Source organism: Myotis daubentonii, chromosome 2 (assembly GCF_963259705.1).
Source record: "Myotis daubentonii chromosome 2, mMyoDau2.1, whole genome shotgun sequence".
In the NCBI taxonomy this organism is placed as follows: domain Eukaryota; kingdom Metazoa; phylum Chordata; class Mammalia; order Chiroptera; family Vespertilionidae; genus Myotis; species Myotis daubentonii.
The window spans coordinates 181522257-181547561 of NC_081841.1; the positions used below are offsets into that span (position 1 = coordinate 181522257).

Genomic DNA, 25305 nt, shown 5'->3' on the forward strand with positions numbered 1-25305 from the left:
GTAAAGATGTCCTCTATAATCTTAATTTATAAAAACCTGAATGCCTAACAACAAAGAAACATTTAAACAAATTCTAGTGCATACATTACAAATGTAATATTATGCATCTAGTATTAAATCATGTTTTAGTGGAACATATAAAAGTGGTCATAAAAATTATAAGTGGAAAGGGCATCAGAATTATTTATGAAATTTTATATCATTTTTAATATTTGCGTAAGTAGGGGAAACTATTAGAAAATACACACTAAATGTTAAACAGTGATTATTTCTGGACTGTGGGATTATGGCTGATTTTTGTTTTCCTCGTTATTCTTCTCTATAGTCTATAAACTTTCTGTAAATAATTATGTATTCTAAATATGAAAAATAAATGTTACTTTTGAAAAGCAAAATCAGTTGTTGCTTCTCACTAAATCTGTGGAAGAAACAGGAATCAGCAACTTTGGATATCCAAAATGTAAGACTTGAGGCAAAGTACTAACAGCTTTACTCATCTGTTTCTACTCAGTATTTCTGGGGCTCTTTCCCACTTCAGTCTCCTTGAAATAGCTCTTCCAGCTCCAAAAGGGTAGAGACCTCCCAGAACAAACACATTCCAGCCCCCACATGGAACATTTCAGAATTCTCTTGGGATACTTAAGAATGCTAGTGATCATGCTTCCAGAAGTTGAGGCAAAATTAGTGCTAATTTGAACCCCAGTATAACTAACTATGTTACTTGCCTAGGTATACAGCATCTAAGTCAATGTTATTCTGTTCAGCAAACAACTTTGTCAATAGCTTAATAAAGACGAATACGGAGGCAAATTGCTTGAAGTCACAAGGGGAGAAAACAAGTTTTCTTGTCTTTAATTTTTAAAAATCTCAGAATAATCTTTCTGGTGGGCAATATAGCTATATATATAAAAATTCTATAAAAAGTAAATAAGGCCCAGCTGGTCTGTCTCAGCTGTTGAGTGTTGACCCAGGAACCAAGAGGTCATTGGTTTGATTCCCCATTAGGGCACATATCTGGGTTGGGGACTCAATACCCCAGTAGGGGGTGTACAGGAGCAGCCAATCGATGATGTTCCTCTCTCATCAATGTTTCTATCTCTATATCCCTCCCCCTTCCTCTCTCTCTCTAAAAAAAAAAAAGTAAATAAGATTGACCTGTACTCCAACTTTAGAAATCTGTGCCCAGAAAACAATTTAACAAGTGTTTAAAGTACACATGAAAAGATGTTAATCAAAGCATTTACAATTGTTTTAAAAAATGGAATTGTGGATATAGATTAAATAAAATGTCACATCCTTCAATGGACTGAAAGTCTATGTCCCTTCTAAATGGATATGCTAAAACATAATGCAACAATGTGATGATAATAAAAGGTGAGGCCTTTGGAGGTGATTAGATCATGAGGGTGGGTCCTGCTTGGATGGAATTAGTGCTCTTATAAAAGAGACCCCACAGAGACCCCTCCACCATATGAGAAACATGAGAAAACAGCCATCTATGAACCAAGACGTGGGCCCGCTCCATACGCCAAATCTGCAGATGATCTTGGACTTCTCAGCCTCTGAAACTGTGAGACATAAATGTCTGTTGTTTATAAGCCACCCAGTTTATGGTGTTTTGTTATATCAGCTTAAAATAAACTAAGACACATCCATACAATGAAATGATGTCATTAAGAACGAGACATAAATGTAAACTCACTGACATGGAAAGATGTTTGTGATATATTATGAAGTATCTTTAAAGCAAGTTACAAGACTATAAAACAAAATAACATACTTATTATACTTATGTATTAGTCAGCTAGGGCTGCCATAACCAAATGCCATAGACTGGGTGACTGAAACAACAGAAATGCATTTTCTCACAGTTCTGGAAACTGGAAGTCCAAGGCTAGTGTGACAGCACTGTCAGTTCTTGGTAAGGGCTCTGGTCATGGCTTGCAGACAGCTGCCTTCTTTCCATACCTTCACAATGGAGAGAGAGACAGAGACAGAGAGAGAGAGAGAGAGAGAGAGAGAGAGAGAGAGAGAGAGAGAGAGAGAGAGAGAGAACTTATTCTTATAAGATCACAGTCCTATCAGATTAGGGCTCCACCCTTATGCCCTCATTTAACTTTAATGATTCCCTAAAGACGCTATCTCCAGATGCAGTCACACTGGGGGTTAGGGCTTCAACATACGAATTTTGGCAGGGCACACAATTCGGTCCATAGCAACCTGTTATATATACATGTTTTTTATGAACCGTGCTATACATGGATGAAATTCTGAAAGGTTTTGTCTCAAAATGTTTAAAGCAATGATTACCTCTGGGTAGTGAACATGCTTAGTTTCTACCATAATTATCTATAATTTGACAAATATTAAAATAAATGAATCCCGTGGGTAAGTAAATGTTAAGTTTTAGTAAAGCACTGGGAAAGGTGCAGTGTGCTCTTGTGCTAGCAGCTCACACTGCCTACACTCACAGAAGCAGCGTCAATCGAGCAGTGCGATCTCAGGAGACAGGAAATGGATCTAGGGATGACAGCAGACTGTTCCTTGAAAACATCAGCCCAGTTTGCTGTTGTGATCAAAACAAACGGCAAAGCCTTGGGCATCATTAAGAAGGATAGTAGAAATAAAATGTAAAACACCACCTACCCAAAGCCATTGTCCTGGGACCAGACCTGTTGAACCAAAGAAGTGTTCCAGAAGGCAGCCAAGCAGGTCTCTGCTTTTTTACCTTTTTCAAGACTATTACAACAATGCAAGAAACACTTATGAAGAGAACACCTTGAAATAATCAAGATCCAACTTGTACTTTCCTAACTGTCTTAAGCTGACAGGTATTATAGCATTTTTCACTGACCACTTGTCATTGATTATACCACCATCTCCCCTCTCCTCCTCCACTCCACGCCTGCCATCCCACCCATTCCCACCTCCCGACACACAGACACAAACAAGCAGGACTGTAGGCTCTTAGGGGCCAGATATCATATCACCTTCAACTCTTGTTCCCTTTGCAAATATTCAATGAATGATTATTAAATAAGAAATGTGATAAATCAAAGGATTTTCACAGCCAACAGGTTTTTAAATTACAAATAACTGTTTAGCCTGGGGAGAGTATAGGTGATTGGATAAAATTCTATACATACAGTCGTAAAGGCTGAGGACACATTGATGGTGTGTAGCAAATATTATAATAGCAGAACCATGAAAAAAAACTCCAAACTCTAAGGAAGTAAGAAAAAAAATAAATATTAATTTAAAATGGGTAAAATATCGCTATATTATTCTTAACATGGCACACACACAAAATTGAAAAGAAAGTTTGCTTTTGCCCCGTGTGACTTCCAGCAGTTTGCTTTCATTATTGCTCTTATCAGCTGCCAACAGGGTCCTAGCAGCTAGGCTGCTGTCAAAGTTATAACTGAGGGACTTCTTCCGCTTCAGGTACAATCAGCAGAAAGAGATATGGGGCAGGATAGTCCCACAGCTCCTCAATTCTCCCACAGACATGATAAGAGAGGGGACGATTAGATGACTAGCTAGAAATAAAGCAGGCCAAGTCCTAGCCACTAAGGCAAGGCCATCACAAACCTCCACAGACAAGGAAAAAGGATTTTACAAGCATTTCATCTCAGCTCAAGCCCCTCCTCATGGAAAACGCCTGGGCTGGTGCCTTCAGGCCCTCTAAGGAACAGTGCCCTGTGAGACCTGTGAGCTTCCTCATCACTTCTGTACATCCAGCACACAAAAAAGCACTCAAGTAGTTTCCTGAATGAGGTAAACTAATACATTCAATTAATTAGAAAAAGGAGACTTTAGGAAAAATCTATACTCAGGAATAAAATCTATCCCAACTCAGCCTTGCCCTTCCATTGCAGTAGAATTACTCATCAAAATTTAAGTGCAATTGCACTTGAAATTCGGTCAGTCCACAATTGCCACATAAGCCCATTTCCCAGAGGACTACCCACCATGGGGCTGATTCATGCCATTTAGATATAAAAAGAAGCTTCCTGTGCAAGACTGCCTTACAAAGCCAAAGTCTGCACTCAGCACATCTGGTTTTTGCTTTGGAGCCAAACTTAATGTTGCAGAAAGGCCTTTTCTTCACTGTGTAGTTCTCTATTGGCTTATTAATTTATACCTTGCCTTTAAACCCCCAAGGATTTAATGTGATTTACATGAATACATACAAAACAAGATTTAAAAATATTTTTAAAAGAAGGTGAGAAAAAACAGACTGTAATAAAACAGTAATGCAGGAAAAATAAAAAGCAAAGTTAAAGAGGAATATAAAAAAATCATTTGATAAAAATTAAGTAAAAAATAAAAAATCATTTGAAAGTCTATGTATCTGTTAGAATTGGGTCATAAGTTTGGAACTTAGCTTTCTTTTTTCTTTTTCTTTTTAATCCTCAACCGAGTATATGCTTTTATTACTTTTAGAAAGAGAGAAAGAGAAAGAGAGAGAGATCAACTGGTTGCCTCCCATACCAGCAATCTAGGTATGTGCCCTGATCTGGAATAGAATCTGCAACCAACCTTTTGATGTATGGGATAATGTTCCAACCTACTGAGCCATCTGGCCAGGGCCTAAGCTTTCTTTTACTAGTCAAATGAAGAGGTGGCTAAGATATATTTTCTGATATACTGCCTCGGGCAAGGGAAACAAAAGAAAAGTAAACAAATAGAACTACATCAAACAAAAAAGTCTTTGCACAGCAAAGGAAACCATCAACAAAAATGAAAAGACAACCCACTGAATGGGAGAACATATTTGCTGATACATCTGATAGGGGCTTAATATCCAAAATTTATAAACAACTTATAAAACTCAACACCAAAAAAAACCCAACAACCTAACAATCCAATTAACAAATGGACAAAGGAGAAGATGGCGGCATAGGTTAACGCCGGAGTTTGCTGCTTTGAACAACTACTTCAAAAGTGAAACTAAAACACGGAACGGACATCACTCAGAACCACAGGAACGCTGGCTGAGTGGAAGTCCTACAACTAGGAGGAAAGAGAAACGCATACGGACACTCAGAGGAGGCGCAGTGCTGAAGTCAAATTCTGAGGTGCGGAATGCGCGGAGCGGGCTGGCGGCGGAGGAGGGCGCAGTTGTTGTTTTCAATCGGGAGGGAGTCACAGACTCTGAGCTCCAGATACAGGCGAGTCTTTAGGGACCCAGACTCAAACGGGAGAAGCGGGACTGTCTGGCTTCGGTCAGAGCGAGTGCAGCTTTCTCTCCGAGCTTTGCAGCGGGTGCTGGGACTCAGAGAGGCAGAGTCCCTGGGGACAGGACTGAGAGCCGCCATAACTGCTCTCTCCGGCCCACCCTGTTGATCCTGTGCGACCCGCCCCGCCCCGCCCAAGCCCTGCACAGAGGCATTTGCCGGATAGCCTCAGGCAAAGGCTAGATTAGCACCTCCCTAGAGGACAGAAGTTCTCTCACTGCTGACACAGCTGATTCTCATAGCCACTTGGCCTGGAGGTCAAACCCTCCCTGGAATTAGCTACAACAATCAAGATTTAACTATAAGACTTCGAACAAAGACCACTAGGGGGTACACCAAGGAAGCATAACAAAATGCGGAGACAAAGAAACAGGACAAAATTGTCAATGGAAGATATAGAGTTCAGAACCACACTTTTAAGGTCTCTCAAGAACTGTTTAGAAGCTGTCGATAAACTTAATGAGATCTACACGAAAACTAATAAGACCCTCGATCTTATATTGGGGAACCAACGAGAAATTAAGCATACACGGACTGAAATAACGAATATTATATAGACGCCCGACAGCAGACCAGAGGAGCGCAAGAATCAAGTCAATGATTTGAAATGCGAGGAAGCAAAAAACATCCAACCGGAAAAGCAAAATGAAAAAAGAATCCAAAAATGCGAGGATAGTGTAAGGAGCCTCTGGGACAGCTTCAAGCGTACCAACATCAGAATTATAGGGGTGCCAGAAGATGAGAGAGAGCAAGATATTGAAAACCTATTTGAAGAAATAATGACAGAAAACTTCCCCCACCTGGTGAAAGAAATGGACTTACAGGTCCAAGAAGCGCAGAGAACCCCAAACAAAAGGAATCCAAAGAGGACCACACCAAGACACATCATAATTAAAATGCCAAGAGCAAAAGATAAAGAGAGAATCTTAAAAACAGCAAGAGAAAGAAACTCAGTTACCTACAAGGGAATACCCATACGACTGTCAGCTGATTTCTCAACAGAAACTTTGCAGGCCAGAAGGGAGTGGCAAGAAATATTCAAAGTGATGAATACCAAGAACCTACAACCAAGATTACTTTATCCAGCAAAGCTATCATTCAGAATTGAAGGTCAGATAAAGAGCTTCACAGATAAGGAAAAGCTAAAGGAGTTCATCACCACCAAACCAGGATTATATGAAATGCTGAAAGGTATCCTTTAAGAAGAGGAAGAGGAAGAAAAAGGTAAAGATACAAATTATGAACAACAAATATGCATCTATCAACAAGTGAATCTAAGAATCAAGTGAATTAATAATCTGATGAACAGAATGAACTGTTGATTATAATAGAATCAGGGACATAGAAAGGGAATGGACTGACTATTCTTGGTGGGGAAAGGGGTGTGGGAGATGTGGGAAGAGACTGGACAAAAATCGTGCACCTATGGATGAGGACAGTGGGTGGGGAGTGAGGGCGGAGGGTGGGGCGGGAACTGGGAGGAGGGGAGTTATGGGGGGGGAAAAAAAGAGGAACAAATGTAATGATCTGAACAATAAAGATTTAATAAAAAACAAACAAACAAAACAAATGGACAAAGGACCTGAATAGACACTTCTCCAAAGAGGACACTCAGATGGCCAACAGGCATATGAAAAGATACTTAACATCACTAATGATCAGAGAAATGAAAATTAAAACCACAATGAGATATAACCCCACACTTGTCAGAAGTGGCTGTCGTCAATAAATCAACAAACAAGTGCTGGCAAAGATGTGGAGAAAAGGGAACCCTCATGCACTGTTGGTGGGAGTGCAGGCTGGTGCAGCCACTGTGGAAAGCAGTATGGAGTTACCTCAAAAAATTAAAAATGGAACTGTCTTATGACCTAGCAATTCCACTTTGGGGAACATATCCAAAGAAACCTCAACCATTAATTTGAAAGAATATATGCACCCCTATGTGCATTGCAGCATTATTGACAATAGCCAAGATTTTAAAGCAGCCCAAGTGCCCATCAGTAGATCAGTGGATAAAAAAGCTGTGGTACAGCCCTAGCTGGTTTGGCTCAGTGAATAGAGTGTTAGCCCATGGACTGAAGGGTGACAGGTTCTATTCCAGTCAGGGACACGTACCTCCGGTTGCAGGCTCGATCCCAGCCCTGGTCAGGGTGCCTGTGGGAGGCAACAATCGATGTATCTCTCTCACATCAATGTTTCTCTGTCTCTCCCACTCTCTTCCACTTTTTCTAAAAATCAATGGAAAAATATCCTTGGGTGAAGATTAACAACAACAAAAAAAGCTGTGGTACATTTACACATGGAATACTATTCAGCCATAAAAAAAGAAGGAAATCTTACCTTTTGTGACAGCATGGATAGACCTAGAGACCATTATGCTAAATAAAATAAGCCAATCAGAGAAAAACAAGTACCATATGATTTCACTCCTATGTGGAATCTAATGAACAAAATAAACTAACAAAATAGAAACAGACTCATAGAGAACAGGCTGACAGAGGGGAGAGGGATTGTGGCACTGGGTGAAAAGGGTGAAGGGATTAAACAAAATAAATCCAAAACTCGCAGACACAGACAACAGTATGATGATTACCAGAGGAAAAGGGGAAGTGGGGGGGCAATAAATGGTGATGGGAGGAGACTTGACTTAGGTGGTGAACACACACTACAATATACAGATGATGTATTATAGAATTGTACACCTGAAACCTATATATTTTATTAACCAATGTAACCTCAATAAATTCAATAAGAAAAAATAAAATTAAAAAAAGAGTGAACCCTTGGGTAGAAGTGTCCCAGGAGAGAACAGCAAGGCAGCCTCAAAGGCTGGAGCAAAGTGAGGAATGAGGAGAGAGTGAGAAGTAAATGAAGAGGAGGAGGAGGAGGAGGAGGAGGAGGAGGAGGAGGAGGAGGAGGAGGAGGAGGAGGAGGAGGAGGGCATGCAGGGGACAGACCTCGAGGCCACTGTAAGGATGCTGGATCTGATCTGAGCAGAGAGGAAACCATCTGACTTTCCTTTTCAAAGGAAGGCCACTGTCTGCCACATGGAAAGAGGTCATAGGGTCAAGGCCAGAAGCAGGGAGACCAGTTCCGAGGGTGCATCTTTCACATGTACACATGCTCATACAGCTTTCTCGACCTGCTGGTGCAGGCGAGGGTGGTGGGCAGAGAGCATCTGACCCAACACACAGGAGCAGCGTCCCCAGATCCAGTCCAGAGCACCAACAAAGCCCCCGAAAGGTTACTGTTTCCTCGTGCAGTAAAACAAAAAGAAAAACAAGCCGTCTCTCAAAGGTGGGTTAACTAAAGACAAGTTAGCGTGGCCGGAGGGAGCAGACGCTAGTGGGAGAGGCGTTGCCATCGCTAGTCAAGCCATCCCAGCGCTGTCAGGGTTATGGATCACACTAATGGGACAGACTGTAATGAGCTAGTCCTTCTCATTTCTGATCCCAGTTATTCTCAAAAGCCCATTCCAAAATACATTAGGGTTTAAAATATTTAATAGTTAATACAGCACCACTTAAATCCCATACCCACACATAACACTGCTTTCCAAAATGCATCTGATGCTCCAGTGATGTGATCCTTTTCTTCCTTCCAAGTATTTAGAGAGCTCAAGTCACATAAGCCCCTCCACAAAACACACCCTCGTAGGGGGCCCTGCAAGGCTGGGGCGACCCGATCTGATCCCGAGAGTCATACAGCACACCAGCACTCCCTTTCAATCTCAGAGGGCAGCCCAATAACCAGGAAAGGTTTGGGGTTTCGGCACACCTCGCCCTCACCATACTGAGTGACTGCTGGCTAGACAAACCCACAGCAACTCTCACATGTACTATTCTTACTCATTTTGACAAAAACTGTGATAAGAACAGAAGGAAAAATGGCAAGGCATCCTGAGGGAGGAGGAGAGCCATATGTAGCTTCCTCATGAGCCTGGAATTTGTTGGAAGGCGGTAGCGAGGCACACCCATCTGTGACCTGACACCTCCTTGAGCATTGTAAAGGGAGTAAAACATTGCATCCAAAAATAGTATGTATAGTTGGATGTAAAATAATAAAGCTATATTTGTCTTATACCCATTACAGTTTCTTTCTAGCTCCCCTTGAATGTCTCCCCCGAATCAAAGAACTGACCTCAAGCCATTAGTAAGAAAAACCTGGCCAAGTAGAAGACTAAGATGTAAAGGGACTGAATAATTCTCTACCATTTGAAGAGGGTTCAATATCTAATGCCCTAAATATACACTTTACCAAGTATTATTTCTGGGACGGTACCAAGATCATGTAAGCTCAAAATGCTAACTTAGAAAACTGTTCTGCAATCAAATATCTGACTCCAGCTTTTCTCTGTGTGCTTTTAGCTTTAATACCTAACATTCTCACACATACCAATGGGCACCTCCTAATTTAAACCGAAGGCCACTAATGACCCATTAATACCACACAGCCTATACATATATAGAAATAAATATAGTTGCTTTACAAGTAAAGACTAGGTTTTTTTTTAAACACCACCAAACTACGTATAAATTAAGCAAAACAGCATTTACCAGACAGTAGGAAATCAATAGTTCTGAATCTTCTTTTGTCCAATTGTATGCTGTGTATTCAAGGGCATTATTCTCTCCTGGCTGTTTGCACATATAAGCACAGTTTCTTTCAAAAACGGTGCGGATGCCTTTAAACAGAATCACACTAGTAGTGCAACCCATCCCCGAGGTGTGGATGCTCAGATTTCTAGCAGTCTCTACTCCATTTCCACATCATCTTCCTTGGCTCTTCAGAGCAGGCTCCCACTGTACCGTCTTCATGACAGGCAGCTGCCGGCACCGGAACAGAAGGGAAGCTCCGAGCTGTCGCACTAGAATCTCCTCCTGCCCAACAGCCTGGCAAAAAAAAAAAAAAATCCAGGCTCCGAGTGGAGGGGTGGTGCAAACGCAAGATGACACACCTCAGATGCACCAAAACCTTTAAAGTATCGCTTTTTCCAGTAGATTGCTTCACTGTTAATACCAAAAAGCAAATAAGCAGATTTGCATGTGGTTCCTGGGAAACTGCCGGCTCCTGTGATTTGCTCGGGTTGTTCTGAACCTCAGAACCTGCCCAAAATGAAAAAGATGGGACCAGACAGCCACCCTGCTGCAGATACCGCTGGAAGGCACAAAGAATGTTCATCTGCTGCAAGAAATCACACTCCCAGAATGCTTAGCCCAGCATCTATATTAGCAAACATCTCTTTCCTTGACCTAAATATGCTGTTTGTTTAATCCTGCATCAGCAAGGAACAGAGAAGCAAAAGACGGGGGAGGAAAGTCCAAAAACGAGTGAAATCACTAAGATGACTGCTGCTATGGAAACATGTGTAAGCCCACTTCAAACAACCATTTGCCCGTGTGGGTAATAGCTTGCTGACAGCAAACCACAAGGGAATACAAAACTGCTGCGTCGATCTTGACTTCTGTCCACTTCTACTCTTTGCTGGAGAGAGGGCTAGCAAGTTTACACTGCTTAAAAGGATTCTCCCATCTCTGGTGCCCAAAGATGCAGATGAGAACATGGATAAAGAGTATGCAAATGAGAACATGGATACAGGGTTACCTGGTCCTTCTTTCTGAAGCAGTACGCCTCAGCATGCAATGGTAAATACACACTCAAGTCCCACAGACAACAAGGTTATAATTGTTGTGCATCAGTAATCCAGAAGCTTCCACTGCAGACTGAACTCACTGACAAGCAACCTGATGTATAACTTTGGGGATGGCTAATTAGAGAAGCTTGTCATTAATAAACACTAAGTTGACTCTTGCCATTTTCCTTCTAAAAAATGAAGGGAGAAGTACGTAAAAAGACACAGGTCAACCCCTCCCACCTATGCCATGCCTCTGGAAAGAAGTGATTGCTCTTTTAAGAGCTATTCTAATAGCCTTCCTTATTTTATAAGGCACTGAGGGCTTTGTCATTTTCTATCTATAGATTTCGAAGTTAGAGTGGATTGGAATGACTGAGTGGCTACGGTCAGTAACAGAAACCTGTGGAATGTAGTCGAAGCAGCTCTTGTGAAAACACCATGCAGGCGGTCACATAGCCCCCAAATCTGTTTCTATGGCTAGTTTACCCATTAGGCTCCACAGATAAGCAAAAATCTAGGCTTTGTCTATCTCCTGCATTTTTATGCAAAAATCTAATAGCCACAGGAGATCAAAGGAGTAGAGAAAATGGCCACATGAAAAAAACAGAGGAATTATATGTGGCCTAGAATGTTCTACTTCAGAATGGTAATTCTGTAAATACAGAACAACAGTGTTCAAGATTACACCCAAGACCTAATATCAGAAGATATAATCTTCATGCAACATCACAATGCTGGCATATAAATATATGGAAACACATCTACATAGAAACTGAATACTAGAGACTGTAAGACACTAAACACATAGGGTAAATTGTCCGTTTTGGAAATTCAGAAAATTCACCAATTAACCTACCTTCTATATTACAAGAGAAACCATTTACAATAGTTCATTGAATATAAATAAAGATGGTACCTAGAAATTAAAAACTTAATGTATTATTATTATTACCCATTTTACACATCCTGGGTGTAAAAGCCAGGGAACATTATCTGAGATGCAAAAGATTATGTTTGAACTTACAGAGCAGTATAAATGATAACCAAGCAAATTTGAAGCTACTGGTATATATCTGATTTACTTTAAAAGCTCTACGTTAATATTTAAAACAATGGGACAGAATGGAACAATTTTCTAACAATCATTCAGAGGAAAAGGAAATGTTTCCTAGAGATGCATTAATAAGTATTTCAGCAACTGTACCAATTTTAAATACTAATCATTTTCAAACCAACAAAATTTGTGGGCAAGAAAAACATCAGAAACTATTTAGACTCTATTTAGAGCAAAGGCTTCAACAAGGCCAAAAAGTGGGTTTCATGCTAATAGGAGCATGACAAAATAAATCACTCAAAATGTGTGTTTGGTTTTGCTGATTTTTCTGCATCAGAATCATCTTAGATTGGTCTAAAATGATAATGACCATGAATTCCATCAGGGGACAGGAACGGATGAATGCTATCTATTGACAACCAGTTCAGTCACCTACAAAGCACATATTTCAATTTAGAGATCACGTTTACTCTCACATCTTTAAATATTATCTTTAATTTATACAACTCCCAAGACTGGGTGTCCCCCTTCACTCCCTTATGAGATCCAAGCCCATGTCTTCCTCTCCTAATGCTCCCATCACCACACACTCTCAGATGGTCCAAATCAACCATCTTGTAATATGACAAACTAGTACAGCCACACAATGGAATATTATTCAGCCATTAAAGGGAATAAAGTGCTGATACATGTTACAATATGGATGAATCTGAAAAATGTCATGCTTAGTGAAAGAAGCCAGTCACAAATGATCTCGTATTATACGCTTCTATTTCAATGAAATGTTCTCAACCGGCAAATCCACAGAGATTATAAATAGATTAGTGGTTTCCAGCGACTGAGGGAGGAGGAAATGGGGGCTGGCTGCTAATGGATACAGAGTTTCTTTCAGGAATAATGAAAATGTTCAGAAATTAGACAGTGTTTCTAACATCTACATTATCTATACACAATATGGAGTCTATGAATATACTAAAAAACACTGGATTGAACACTTTTAAAAGGTGATCTCACTTATTTATGGAATATAATGAACAATATAAACTGATGAACAAAAACAGATCCAGGGACAGAGAAGCATCAATCAGACCATCAAACCTCAGAGGGAAGGTAGGGGAGGGTGGGGGTAAGGGGGAGAGATCAACCAAAGGACTTGTATGCATGCATATAAGCATAACCAACGGACACAGACACCAGGGGGGTGAGGGCATGAGTGGGGGGGGGGGCGCAATGGGGGGCATAAGGACACATATGTAATACCTTAATCAGTAAAGAAAAATAAAAAAGAAATTAAAAAATAAAAGGTGAATGTTATGGTGTGTGAATGTAATAAAAACCTGACTCCATTTTTGGTGTTTCACTGCTGAGAGCTTTTATGTCGCTCCCTCTCTCCTCCCCTCTGTGCCACATCTGCGCAAGCTGGGAGGAAGTTCCAGGTGCTTCCCTCCTGTAGTGCCAGCGGGAAAGTCAAACCACTCACCCAGCCTCACCCCTCACCACCATGAAACCCCCAAGCCAGTCTCCTTTCCCTGCTCTTTTAAGCCATTTTAGGACCTGCTTGGAAACATCCCTGCTCTTCCAAGAGAGTTTCATTACATGAGTAACAAACTTTTGGACAGGGGGTGTGTCTGTGTGGTATCATTAGTCTCAACATCCAAAGAAAATGTTGGGGCTAGATCTATCCAGTTTCTGTGGTGGCCCCAACAGTGAATAAAGCTGTTATTAAAAATGGTAGGGGGGGGGGGGGGAATCTACTCTACCCACCTCATAAGATTGTCAAGTTCAAATATGATAGATAATGGGCAAGAATTCAACCAAAAATTGCTATAAACATGTATGTAGCTATTGTTTTCTACTTCACAAAGGATTTACTGAGTAACTCAAAACGGCCTCTTTGCTTAATGAATTTAAGAACCTCTGAGTGTTGCTTTGGCCCCACTTTCTCAGGGATACACTCAGCAAGTAACATGGGAGGTGCCTGCCTTGGGGACATGCATTTTAGACCAGGCATAATGGCCCCTTGCTGTACAGACCACCAGAAAGCCTTTACAAAGAATAAGTCGATGGTAAGATTTGCTGGCCCACTCAGTGGTTGCAGCGCACCTCAGCCATTTAGTCACAGAGACCTTAGCAAATACGTCTGAAGCTCTGAGCCCCCACAAGGCGTGTCTGCCTAGAGATGCTCCCATCTTCAGCTCTTCCTCTGCCAATGTCTTTCTGTTTTAAATATCAACTAAGAGTCAGACTCGTTTGGTAAATTTGCTGACTACTCTCCCAGGATAATGTGGGTAAAAACGAATCTGACGCGACACCTAAAAATCTAGAACTACAAACGGAAAGTAATATTGTATCTCAAACAGATATGTCTTCTGTCTAGGTTAGACCTTGGGTCCTACCTTAGGAGGCCAGGACGGAAGTGAAATTCTGTCCGTTCTGCAGTGGCTGAAATGAAGACCTCACGTTACGATAGTACATCACACATGATATAGCCACACTCACAAAACCCAAATGAATGGAGCAGGTGTAGAACTCAATCTAACATGTCACTTATTCTATTTAAGTGCTACGATAATGGCCAGTCCATATGAACAGCTTATTCTCACCCCTGACAGTACATATTTTATATATTAATGTAGTGAATTCTGCTGAATAAAAATACCTGATGTAAGGTGGCCTGTCAATACCCTATCCATTTTATATTCAACCAGTATAATCAAAAGTAAGTAAAGTGTCTAACATAGGGCCTAGTATACTAATATACCGCATGCTCAATAAATGTTGGTCTCCCTTCCCCCTTTTAACTTGAATTAAATATTTTTCTTCCTTAACATTAAGAGTAAACAGTGGCATAATTCAAGGATACCAGAATTTCAGATCTAATAAAGTCAAACTACAAAATACTTCTATTGATAAAAATGGTTAAAACAGGGAAATGCTGTATTAGTGGGGGAGGGAGTTAAGATGATGAAGAAGTAGAGCTTTCGGCAATGATCCTTATAATGTATTTTTTAATAAGGGAAATTAAGGAAATATTATTAAATAAGGACGTTTAAAAAGATAAGGAAAAGGGGAACTCTCCTACCATTGTGTATTTCAAGAATACTATAAACCTCAAATTTTGATGAGGGGAATAGGATGGATAGACTTATGCATATCTAAATGTATCCATCATTTATCATCCCCACCTCAAAACACTTTGAAATGCCAGGGCCAGTGGCATCTCTAAGTGAACAGAGATGACAGGTAGCCCTAGAGGACTTGGGTACAGACAGGAGTCTTAGACCCCTAGGAGAGCTAAAGTTTGTATCCCCGTCTACCCCTGTGGTGAAACAATTTAACTTTGCTAAAAAGCGTATCTCTAAAGTCATGAGCACATAAAATACTGAAGTCAGGTCTACTGCTAACACAGTGGTAGTTAAATGTTCTCAAAAGTAGAGAACGCAAAGTTACACAGGTGTCTCCATGTTGGTGCTGGAATACAGGGAGGCAACCAGCCCCTGTGGGGCGCTCTGACGCCTGGCACGAGCACTGGGTGAGACCAAGTAAAGGGAGTGGCAGCAACAAAGTGGGCTGCACAGAACTGAGGGGGGTGGTCTTCCCGAGGTGCTCAGTCTTACAAAAGTAAGGAGAATCCTTCCCTTTTTTTGGCATTAGACCAAGTTAAAAGCTTTTAAAATAAAACAGCTCTCCTAAGGGAAGACAAGCTTGGGTTAGGAAAACCACCTTACTTACTGGTAGGCATGTAAATGGTGCAGCGGAGTTTGGTGATTCCTCCAAATTAAACAGAGAATTACCACGTGATCCACCAAGTCCACTTCTGGGTAGGTACCCAAAAGAATGGAAAGCGGAGTTTTGAAAGATATTTGTACCCATGATCACAACAGCATTATTCACAACAGCCAAAAGAGGGACACAACCTCAATGTCCATCGAAAGATGAGTAGATAAACAGAATGTGGTATCTACATACAATGGGATATCATTCAGCCTTGAAAAGGAAGGACACTTTGATACATGCTACCACATGGATAAACGTTTCAGGACATTATGCTAAGTGAAATAAGCCAGTCACAAAAGAACAAATACTATACATGTTACCTACAATAGATAAATTCACAGAGAAAAAAAAGTAGAAGGGTGGTTACCGGGGCCTGGAAGGAGGGAGAAATGAAAATAGGGAGTTGTTTTTAATAGATATAGAGATTGTTTCAGATGATGAAAAAAGTGTAAAGTTACTTAACACCACTGAACGATATAAATTATAAATTTCATGTAATGTAAATCTTACCACAATAAACAACAGAAAAAAAGAAAGAAAGAAAGAAAGAAAAGAAAGAAAAGAAAAGAAAAGAAAAGAAAAGAAAAGGAAAGAAAAGATAGGAAGGAGGGAGGGAGGGGAGGGAGGGAGGGAGGGAAGGGAGGAAGGGAGGGAGGGAGGGAGAGAGGGAGGGAGGAAACCCACTTACTGGGCACAGCTTTCCTATGACTCCCAGTAACAAGTGATGTAAAATAACAGAAAACCAGGAGAGTAACTAGTCTTTTCTCCCTTTCTCTCCCCCTACCCCTCATAAAGGGCAGATAAGCCCAAGGAATTGGCTTCATAATATTTATTTTCCTCATAACTATTTCTAATATTTATATTAGATTAACTTATATGCTATAGTTTACATAATTATAACTAATAAGTATTTCATCATTCTGCTTGGTAATGCACTTGTTTAAAAAAACAACACCACCTTTGAACTGTGTACCATCACAGAAAAAAGATAGCTGAGATTTAAATTCCTGATTCATAGGCAACTTCCACTTCTTTCACTGAAGCTATAAAATGAACAAACCAACAGCATTTATCCAATTTATCCCTCAGCTGCAGGGAATGTCAGAACTTCAATTACTGTTATGAGAGGTCATGAAACAAAATCACGGTTTCTGGGGGAGCTCAGTTCTTTGAAGAGAAAACAATAAATCCATAACTGCTGATTCTATGTCAAATATGAGGAGTTACCCAAAGAGGCCACCTATTTGCAAAGCTTCACATTCCGTACAAACATCTGTAGGGGAGGAGCAGAGTGCAGGGAGCTGATGGCACAGAGATCGAAATGAATACTGTTAGCGCCCATGTCCAACGGAAAACAAGACACTAAGTGAAAAAGCAAGGAAGCCGAGCAAGCTCACAAAAGCATAATGAAATCAGAGCTCACAATGACCTCTTCTTGGCCTCCGCCAGCCTCTTCAAGGAAATTCTATTTTAGGAAGACACATCTGAAAAGATCACTTAGCAACAAGGTACACTGTCTTTAAACAATAGAAGAGGTACACAGCATAATTCATGTGCAAATGCACCCATGAAATGGTTTATGTGCTTCAAATATGGAGTTAAGGCTGCTGGAAAAATGTTCTTTCACGTGAAGAGAGACTGATATTCAAATTCTATACCTCAAGAACTTGTATATTACCTTCTAGCATTTTAAATTTTTTCCTCTCATTGTGTCAGTAGAGAAATATCATCTCCATGTGGAGAAGGAAAGGAAATAAATAAAAAGGAAAGCATAAACATGAAATTTAGTTTGCCAGTTTAAAAACTATTACAAAATAGTCAAATTTTCAATTAGATGAATGAAAAAGTAGTAAGATATAAAGATACTACAGTAGTTACCTACAGCAGTTACCTCTCCAAAAAACAGAGGAGGGAAAATGCAATCTTTAAAAATATCCTTATGGTTTAAAAAAAAAAAGCACAGTGAAAAGACACAAAATAAATTATGTGCTCCTTTGTCCAGGCTTCCAGTCGGGTCAGAAGGAACTAGATATATCACATGTCCCCACTTATGGAGGCTCACAAGACTCCCTTCTCTCCCTGACTCTTTACAAAGTTTTCATTTCTTTTTACAACAACTCAAGTTCAGAAGGTTTGTAAGATTCTCTTTATAAACAGCCTATGGCTTTACTATAACTGTGTTTTAAAAGGACGGTTACTTCACCCAAACATTCCCTGATGCATAAGTAGATTTCACTAGGTCAGAGAAGTGGGAAACGATTTGGGGAAACCACTCTCCATATAAGAATCGGACAGATTACAGATATTACCATCCGTCCATGCCAACTAAAAACAGATAGGACCCAAAGAAGATATACAAATGGCCAAGAAGCAAATGAAAAGCACTGGAGAAATGCAAATCAAAAGGATGAGATAGCACTTCATATCTCCTAGGATGGCTAAGATCAAAAAGACAGACAGTAAGTGTTGCTGTGGATGTGAAGAAATGGATCATTTGTATACACCTGGTGGGGGTGTAAAATAGAGCAGCTGTTTTGAAGAACAGTCTTATTGATGCTCCTCAGTTGGTTAAACATAGAGTTACCATATGATCCAGCAATTCCACTCCTAGCTATACACCCAAGAGAGTTGAATTTTTTGTCCATACAAAAATTTGTACATGAACGTTCTTAACAGTATTATTCATAATGGCCAAAAAAGTAGAAACCCAAATGCCCATTAACTGATGAATAAGTAAACAAAATGTGGTATATCCATATAATGGAATTTTTATTCAGAAATAAAAGAAATGAAATATTGATACATGCTACAACATGGATGAACCTTAAAAACGTGAAATGAAAGAAGTCAGTCACAAATGACCACATATTATATGATTCTCTTGATATAAAATGTCCAGTATAAGCAGATCTATGGAGACAGAAGACAGATTAGTGGTTGCCTATGGCTAGGACACTAAGTAAGGTGGAATTGGGCAGTGACAGCTAAGGAGTACAGGGTTCTTTGGTGGCTAATAGAAATGTTGATTATAGTGATGAATGCACAACTGTGAAATACTGAAAACCACTGGACTGCACACTTTAAACAGGTAAATTGTATAATATCTGAATCATATCTTGACAAAGCTGTTTAAGAAACCGATAGGCCATATCAGGGGCGCACCTATAAAACACTGATTTTCTCCTGAAGGCACTCTATCCTCAACACAATGATCTCTCCACAACATACCAACTTCCGATACAGTGAATTTCCAAAAGCATTCCCGGCACTGTATATGTAAAAGTGCGTGCAGAAGAGAGTGTAAGATGATTTCTTCAACCAGGGCCAGTGATTCTGCTTTATATTTACAGAGCACTTAAGGGAAACCTTTTGTCTGGTCAATAACTTTGACTCATTCATTTTTTTAGACAAGATCTGGGCCTGAGAGCTGAGTATTTTATCCCAATTCATTCTAAGGAATTAATTTTGCAGATCTTTTCCCACAAAATTTCCATCTCTGCTTTAACCACAACGCTCTCAAAAAAAAATTTTTTTGTAGAAAAAGTCAGAGGAGGGGTGGAAAGAAATTATTAACAGAGGATCTGAAATTTTATTCAAATCACAGAATTTTCTCTATTTAGGTCATTATAGAACAGGGGTGGGCAAACTTTTTGACTCGAGGGCCACAATGGGTTCTTAAACTGGACCGGAGGGCCGGAACAAAAGCATGGATGGAGTGTTTGTGTGAACTAATATAAATTCAAAGTAAACATCATTACATAAAAGGGTACGGTCTTTTTTTTTTTTTTTTTTTTTTTTTTAGTTTTATTCATTCCGGCCCGCAGGCCGTAGTTTGCCCACGGCTGTTCTAGAAGATTTGTACTTTGAATGTCAATTGTATTGTAAATTTTAAGAAAAACATTACTTAAATAGTGCTAGGCACATTTTCAACAGTGTCACATGGACCTAATTCCTGCTACATGCCTGACACTGAACAAAGAATTCAGCCACATGGTCTCTTCTAAACAACTCTAAAAGTGTTTTATAGGTGATCTCACTCATGTTTGCTCTTCTCTGACGCTGTTTCAAGTACACAAGATTTCCACAGAAACCCATGCTTGTGTGTGGGCCCACGGAAAGACTGAAACCCACATAACATCAGGGGAGTGGGACTGATAAACCCTGGGGATTGGAGATGAGTAACCCACAACTTCAAATACCTCCTTAGACCAGTAGCTTTCAAAGTATTGTCACCATGAATTATATGAAGAAACTAATTTTAAGTCACGATACAGTAAATCTGTAGAAGAGTATTTCCCCCAAAATATGTACCCTTACTGGTTACACTATTTTATTTTCTACTCCAGCCTCTCCTGTCTACTCTAGTTCATTGAACAGAAGGAAAGAAGGGAGGGAGGAAGGGAGCTGGTCACAGCCCACTGAACTGTTCTCAGGACCGCTGTGGTTCATGGCCTACAGTTTGAAAAACAATACATGTGCCAGTTACTAAGTAAACTCTGTCAACACTTGGAATTCACCATTCTCGCCACATATCTCATTACCTACAAGCAGCTGGCCCAATAGAAGACAGGAATGGCGTACTAAAGACAACAGCTGTAAGACAACATTCTGAAAGGATGGAGTTCTGTTTCATACAATATAGTATATGCTTTGAATCAGCTGCCTCTCCCAAAGTCAGAAGATATTGACTTTGAATCAAGGGGCAGAAGAGGAGTGGCTCCTCTCCCACCACCCTAATAACACATTCAAAGAACTTTTGTTTCCAGTCCTTGCTGGTATGGAGGCCCGGTTTTAAAGGGAAGAATGGTCCCTTTAAAGGGAGACAACATTTGTACAGTGAATCCAAAGGTGAGACTGCCACCAGGCCATGCTCACTTCCTCAAACCGCTGAACCAAGAGGCAAATGAAGAGGACACTCTACCAGCTGGAGTAAGAGGAAGTAGGGTTGTTGCTTCCAAAAGGATCCGGGAAGGACTATGGCTAGAATTGAGGGTGGATTCTTCAGAGCATCAGTTAGTGCTCTATCCCAGAGAGTAAAAGGTCAAGCAATCCCAAGAAAGGCAGGACCACTGAAAATTCAGACCTTCAGGTGAAGAAGGCTAATCAGTCGAGGTGCTGCCTGAGGTAAAGGAAATGAGTCATGAGTAATAGGAGGATAAAGACGTAAACATCAAGTACGTGTGTGTGTGTGTGTGTGTGTGTGTGTACACACACCAATTTCTTCTCCTTCCTCTGATATTATTTTACACAAACATTGTTGTTGAAATTTAACTCTATGATTTAGACTTTGGGTAGCATATATCCGTGCAACACTGCAACTGAATTTAAGGATTAATTAACAAAGCCCAGAGATGAATAATGTGTGTCTATTTCAAGATGGCTACATTAACTAATGAGACTGTGACTCCTTGTTTTGGGGAGTCAGCAGTGAGAACACCTTCCTTTGCATGAAGAGTACCTGTCTTCTGTTAGGCTGAACCAGTCATTGTTGTTGCATGGAAGTTCAAATATGTGTGGAAGGCAGGTCTGCATGCTGAGTAGTCAAAGGGGAGGACCGTGCCAGTTATTAAGCCATTGTCCCCCCCCCCCCCCCCGCTCCAACCCCACCCTTTACACACTCAGTTCTGTGATGCTGGTTAGGTCCGGCACTCTGACAACCACACTGTTACCAGCTGGCTCTCCGCGTAGGCTCCCCCCAAGGGCACCAAAGGGAGACCAAGGCTGAGGCAGGAGGAGGAGCTTGCTCGTTGGTGCCTGCTTCCTCCGGCTTTGGTTCCTCATTTCACCCAGCAAGACTTCTCACCCTGGCAGTAGCAGAGCCTTCCTGTGCAGCAGCTGAATCAGGCTTGCAGTTTTTCCAGCACTTACAAAACCATCCTCCCTGCACCCCTCAGAAACACCATCACCAGCCACCCAGTATCCACTCCTCACACTCCTCAGAGGTCTGCGTTTCAGCTCCGTGGGGCCCCTCCTCTAAGTTTCTAAGATTTAATAACACAATCTCATCCCTCAGTCCAGCTAGCCCCAGGGCTGCTGGTTGCTTCCTGCAGCTACCGCTTCTATAACATGTTAATGTTTTCTTCTTATCTTTTCAGTTCCCTATTTAAATTCATACCTAATACCAACACTTTATATTTCATTCTCTCTATTAAAATAAGTGGCATGATTTCAGTTTCCTGGCTGGAACCTGACTGCTATACAAGGTTCTAAACAGTTCCAAAAGACTAAGATCACCAAATAATAAGAATGGCCAATAAGCATATAACAAGATGCTCAAGATCATTAGGGAAATGCATGTTAAAACTTCAGTAACATCCACTACACACCTATTAGGATGGCTAAAATTTTAGGATGTGGAGTAGCTGGAACTCTCATACATTGCTCATAGAGCCACTTTGGGAAACAGTTTAACAGAGCCTAAAAATGTTAAACAAAGTTACTATATAACACAGCAAACCCACTTCTAGGTATCCACCCAAGAAAAATGAAAGCACATGTATAAAAATATTCACAACATTATTCATGATAGACCAAAACATGGTAAGTCTATCAACTGGTGAAGAGATAAATAAAATGTGCATTATTTATGAGGGTTGGGGAATGTCTGGACTGCAGGCCATACAAGGCCCATGAAATCATTTGGTCTGGCCCTACCAAGGCATTCGGGGTGAATTAATTGTTTGACCAAATATAGCACACTAATTTTTAAGTGGATAATTTTGTATGGCCCACGAATGATGTTATAAATATCCAAATGGCCCTTGGCAGAAACAGGTTCCCCACCCCTGTTCTGGACAATGCAGTGGATTACTATTTGGCAATAAAAGGGAGTAAAGTACTGATACAAGCTACATCATTGATGAACCTCAAAAATATTAAGCTAAATGAAAGGAGCCAGATACAAGGCTGCACACTTACTTATTCCACTTACATAAAATATTCAAAAAAGGCAAATCTATAGAGAGAGAAAGTGGATTATTGGTTGCCTGGAGCTGTGGATGGGAACCAAGAGTAAATGCAAATAGGCATGAGATTTCTTTTGGAGGAGATTGAAATGTTCTAAACTTAGATCACTGTGATGATTGCACAGGTCTGCAAATTGACTAAAACTCACTGAATTGTACATTTAAATTTTAGAGTGAATTTTATGATATGTAAATTATTCCTCCATAAAGCTGTGAAACAAAAGAATAGAAAAAACATTTGAAGAAAATCTAGTGTCAGAGGCAAATGAAATAAATCATGATAAGAAACCACAATGCACTGATAAGTAAAATGAAATGTTTGTGTCTGGACATACATATAATTTCATGTGATAAATACAGCATGCTTAAAACTAAACACTTTCAGTAAATGAAATGTCTTTCTTTCAAGTGCTTAAGAACAGGTCTGGAATGAGGCATTAAAGAAATGCCCAGCTTGAATGAAAGATGGTTTGATTGCTTCAAAACGTAACAAATGGGATAACACCAGCATTCAGATCTAGCTAATGTCAATAAAGAGGAAGATTCTGTTTTAAAGTTGAGAAAATTCTCTCATTTGAAAGGATGGGCTTTTTTGCCCCTTAGGAATGCCTCTTACCAATGACAGTGAGGTTGACAAGGAAGACAGATTGATGATGCCTCATTACAGAACAGGAAGACTGACTGTCCATAGGCATCAAATGTTGTTATCACTGAAATTGTGCTTGACTTTGAAAATAAACTTGAACTCAGATACCATTACAATGTAAAAGCAAGGGATCTCTAAAGATGGAAACACTCGCTTCACTAGAGAAACCATTCAGACAGGCAAATACTTTTTTAATGAATGGCTCAGATTTTGAACTCATTTGTTGATTCCTAGATGATGAAAAATGTCCATATAATATATCCAAAGTTCATATTTTATTCACATTTTACATTCATATTTTAAGACGACTCCCCCCAAAATCCATGTAAAATATCTCAAAAAGGAATACACTGATAACATAGATTTTATAAAAAATATTTTGTTTTTTTGTAATTAATGTTTTAAAAAGCAAGTATTTATTGTGACTTTTAAAAACTAATCTTTGGTAATTTTATGGTATAAAATTATTTTCTGTAATAAAATCCAAATAGGTAACACTGTGCCTAAGGGAAATACATGCTGAATTTAAGAGATATCTCTTTAACTGTTATCTAGGAACTAGTAATGAGACATGGTCACCTAATCAATCCCATTACAGACGACAAGACCGAGGCTCAGCTAACTAACTTGACCAACCGCCTGGTATGTGAGATATGAACCAGGGCTCCCTGGCTCCTAAGTCCCTGCTCTTTCCTGCATGTCACAAATCCCGTTAACAATCACGATGATTACACAAGGAGGGGTTAAAATTTTTAAAGTGTTTAGCCCTGGCCGGTTTTCCTCAGTGGATAGAGCAGTGAGGGCGAACCTATGACACGCGTGTCAGAGGTGACACGTGAACTCATTTTTTGGTTGTTTTTTGTTGTTGTTGTTGTTAAATGGCATTTAAATATATAAAATAAATATCAAAAATATAAGTCTTTGTTTTACTATGGTTGCAAATATCAAAAAATTTCTATATGTGAAATGGCACCAGAGTTAAGTTAGGGTTTTTCAAAATGCTGACACGCCGAGCTCAAAAGGTTCACAATCGCTGGGATAGAGCGTTGGCCTGCGGACTGACGGGTCCCAGGTTCAATTCCTGGTCAAGGGCATGTACCTTAGTTGTAGGCTTAATCCCCAGCCCCTGTTGGGACCAGTGAGGGAGGCAACCAAAAAATGTGTCTCTCTCTCTCCCCCTCTCTTCTACTCCCTAAAAATGAATGGAAAAAGTATCCTGAGGTGAAGATAACAACACCAAAAGTTATAAAGTTTTTATACATGTAAAATTCTGAAGGAGAACATGAACTTCCAGGTCTTTATTTAGTTACATTAGTTCATTTAAACAGAGCTGGTCCCCTATTTGAGAAACCTAAGGTTGGGGCTATGTCCTTTCACCAACTGAAAGGGGAGGTTTACACCCCAGAGCCAGAGGGCATCAAAGAATATCCTCAGTAAGTAGCCAGGTGTCACTTTTATTATCCCAGACCTCCAACAAAACTTCTAAAGCAGCAAAGGTGTTCATGTAAAGCATAAAGTCTCTGTATGAAGGGTCTCCTTCATTTTCTACTCGGAGCACAAATTGCTCACTTCCACAGCAGGTGAGGAACTGTTTTTTCTGTTCGTGATGAGAACCACAGGGAATTCAGGGACTGATGCCACAGTTACCTGCTTAAAATACTCCCTCAACAAACCTGTGATGTGAGGAAGAGATTAGAATCCTCCAACTTCCACAAAAGAACAACCTCAAGGCCACTCTGAGAAGACATGCTTCTTAATTTCATAATATCCAATAGCTTTACTGTACCTATTAGGTGATCAAAGAAATACCTTGATGATTGAATATTTCCTGGGAAAAATTTCTTCTTTTAACTTGTCAGAGATACCAATGTAGGTCACGAACTGGAAATCACCAGGAGATAAGGGTTCATCCTTACGCTAAATGGCCTCAGTCCAAGAAAGTTTCTCATTTTTTAGTTTTCACACAATGCACAGGAAAATGGCCATAT

The 25305-nt window shown here is 40.1% G+C and overlaps 1 protein-coding gene across 12 annotated transcripts in view; it reads right to left on the minus strand.

Annotated features, from left to right (window-relative positions):
* Positions 1 to 25305, minus strand: part of DOCK9 (dedicator of cytokinesis 9) — a 257697-nt gene that overhangs the window by 178644 nt on the left and 53748 nt on the right. For 6 of the 12 annotated variants that reach the window (XM_059684998.1, XM_059684995.1, XM_059685007.1 and 3 more), the window contains exon 2: positions 9797 to 10132. The exons of the other annotated variants lie outside the window; for them this stretch is intronic. In XM_059684998.1, the coding sequence (XP_059540981.1) occupies positions 9797 to 9958 (162 nt within the window). In that variant the 5' untranslated portion in view covers positions 9959 to 10132. The remainder of the gene's footprint in view (positions 1 to 9796; positions 10133 to 25305) is intronic. 12 annotated transcript variants of the gene reach the window in all.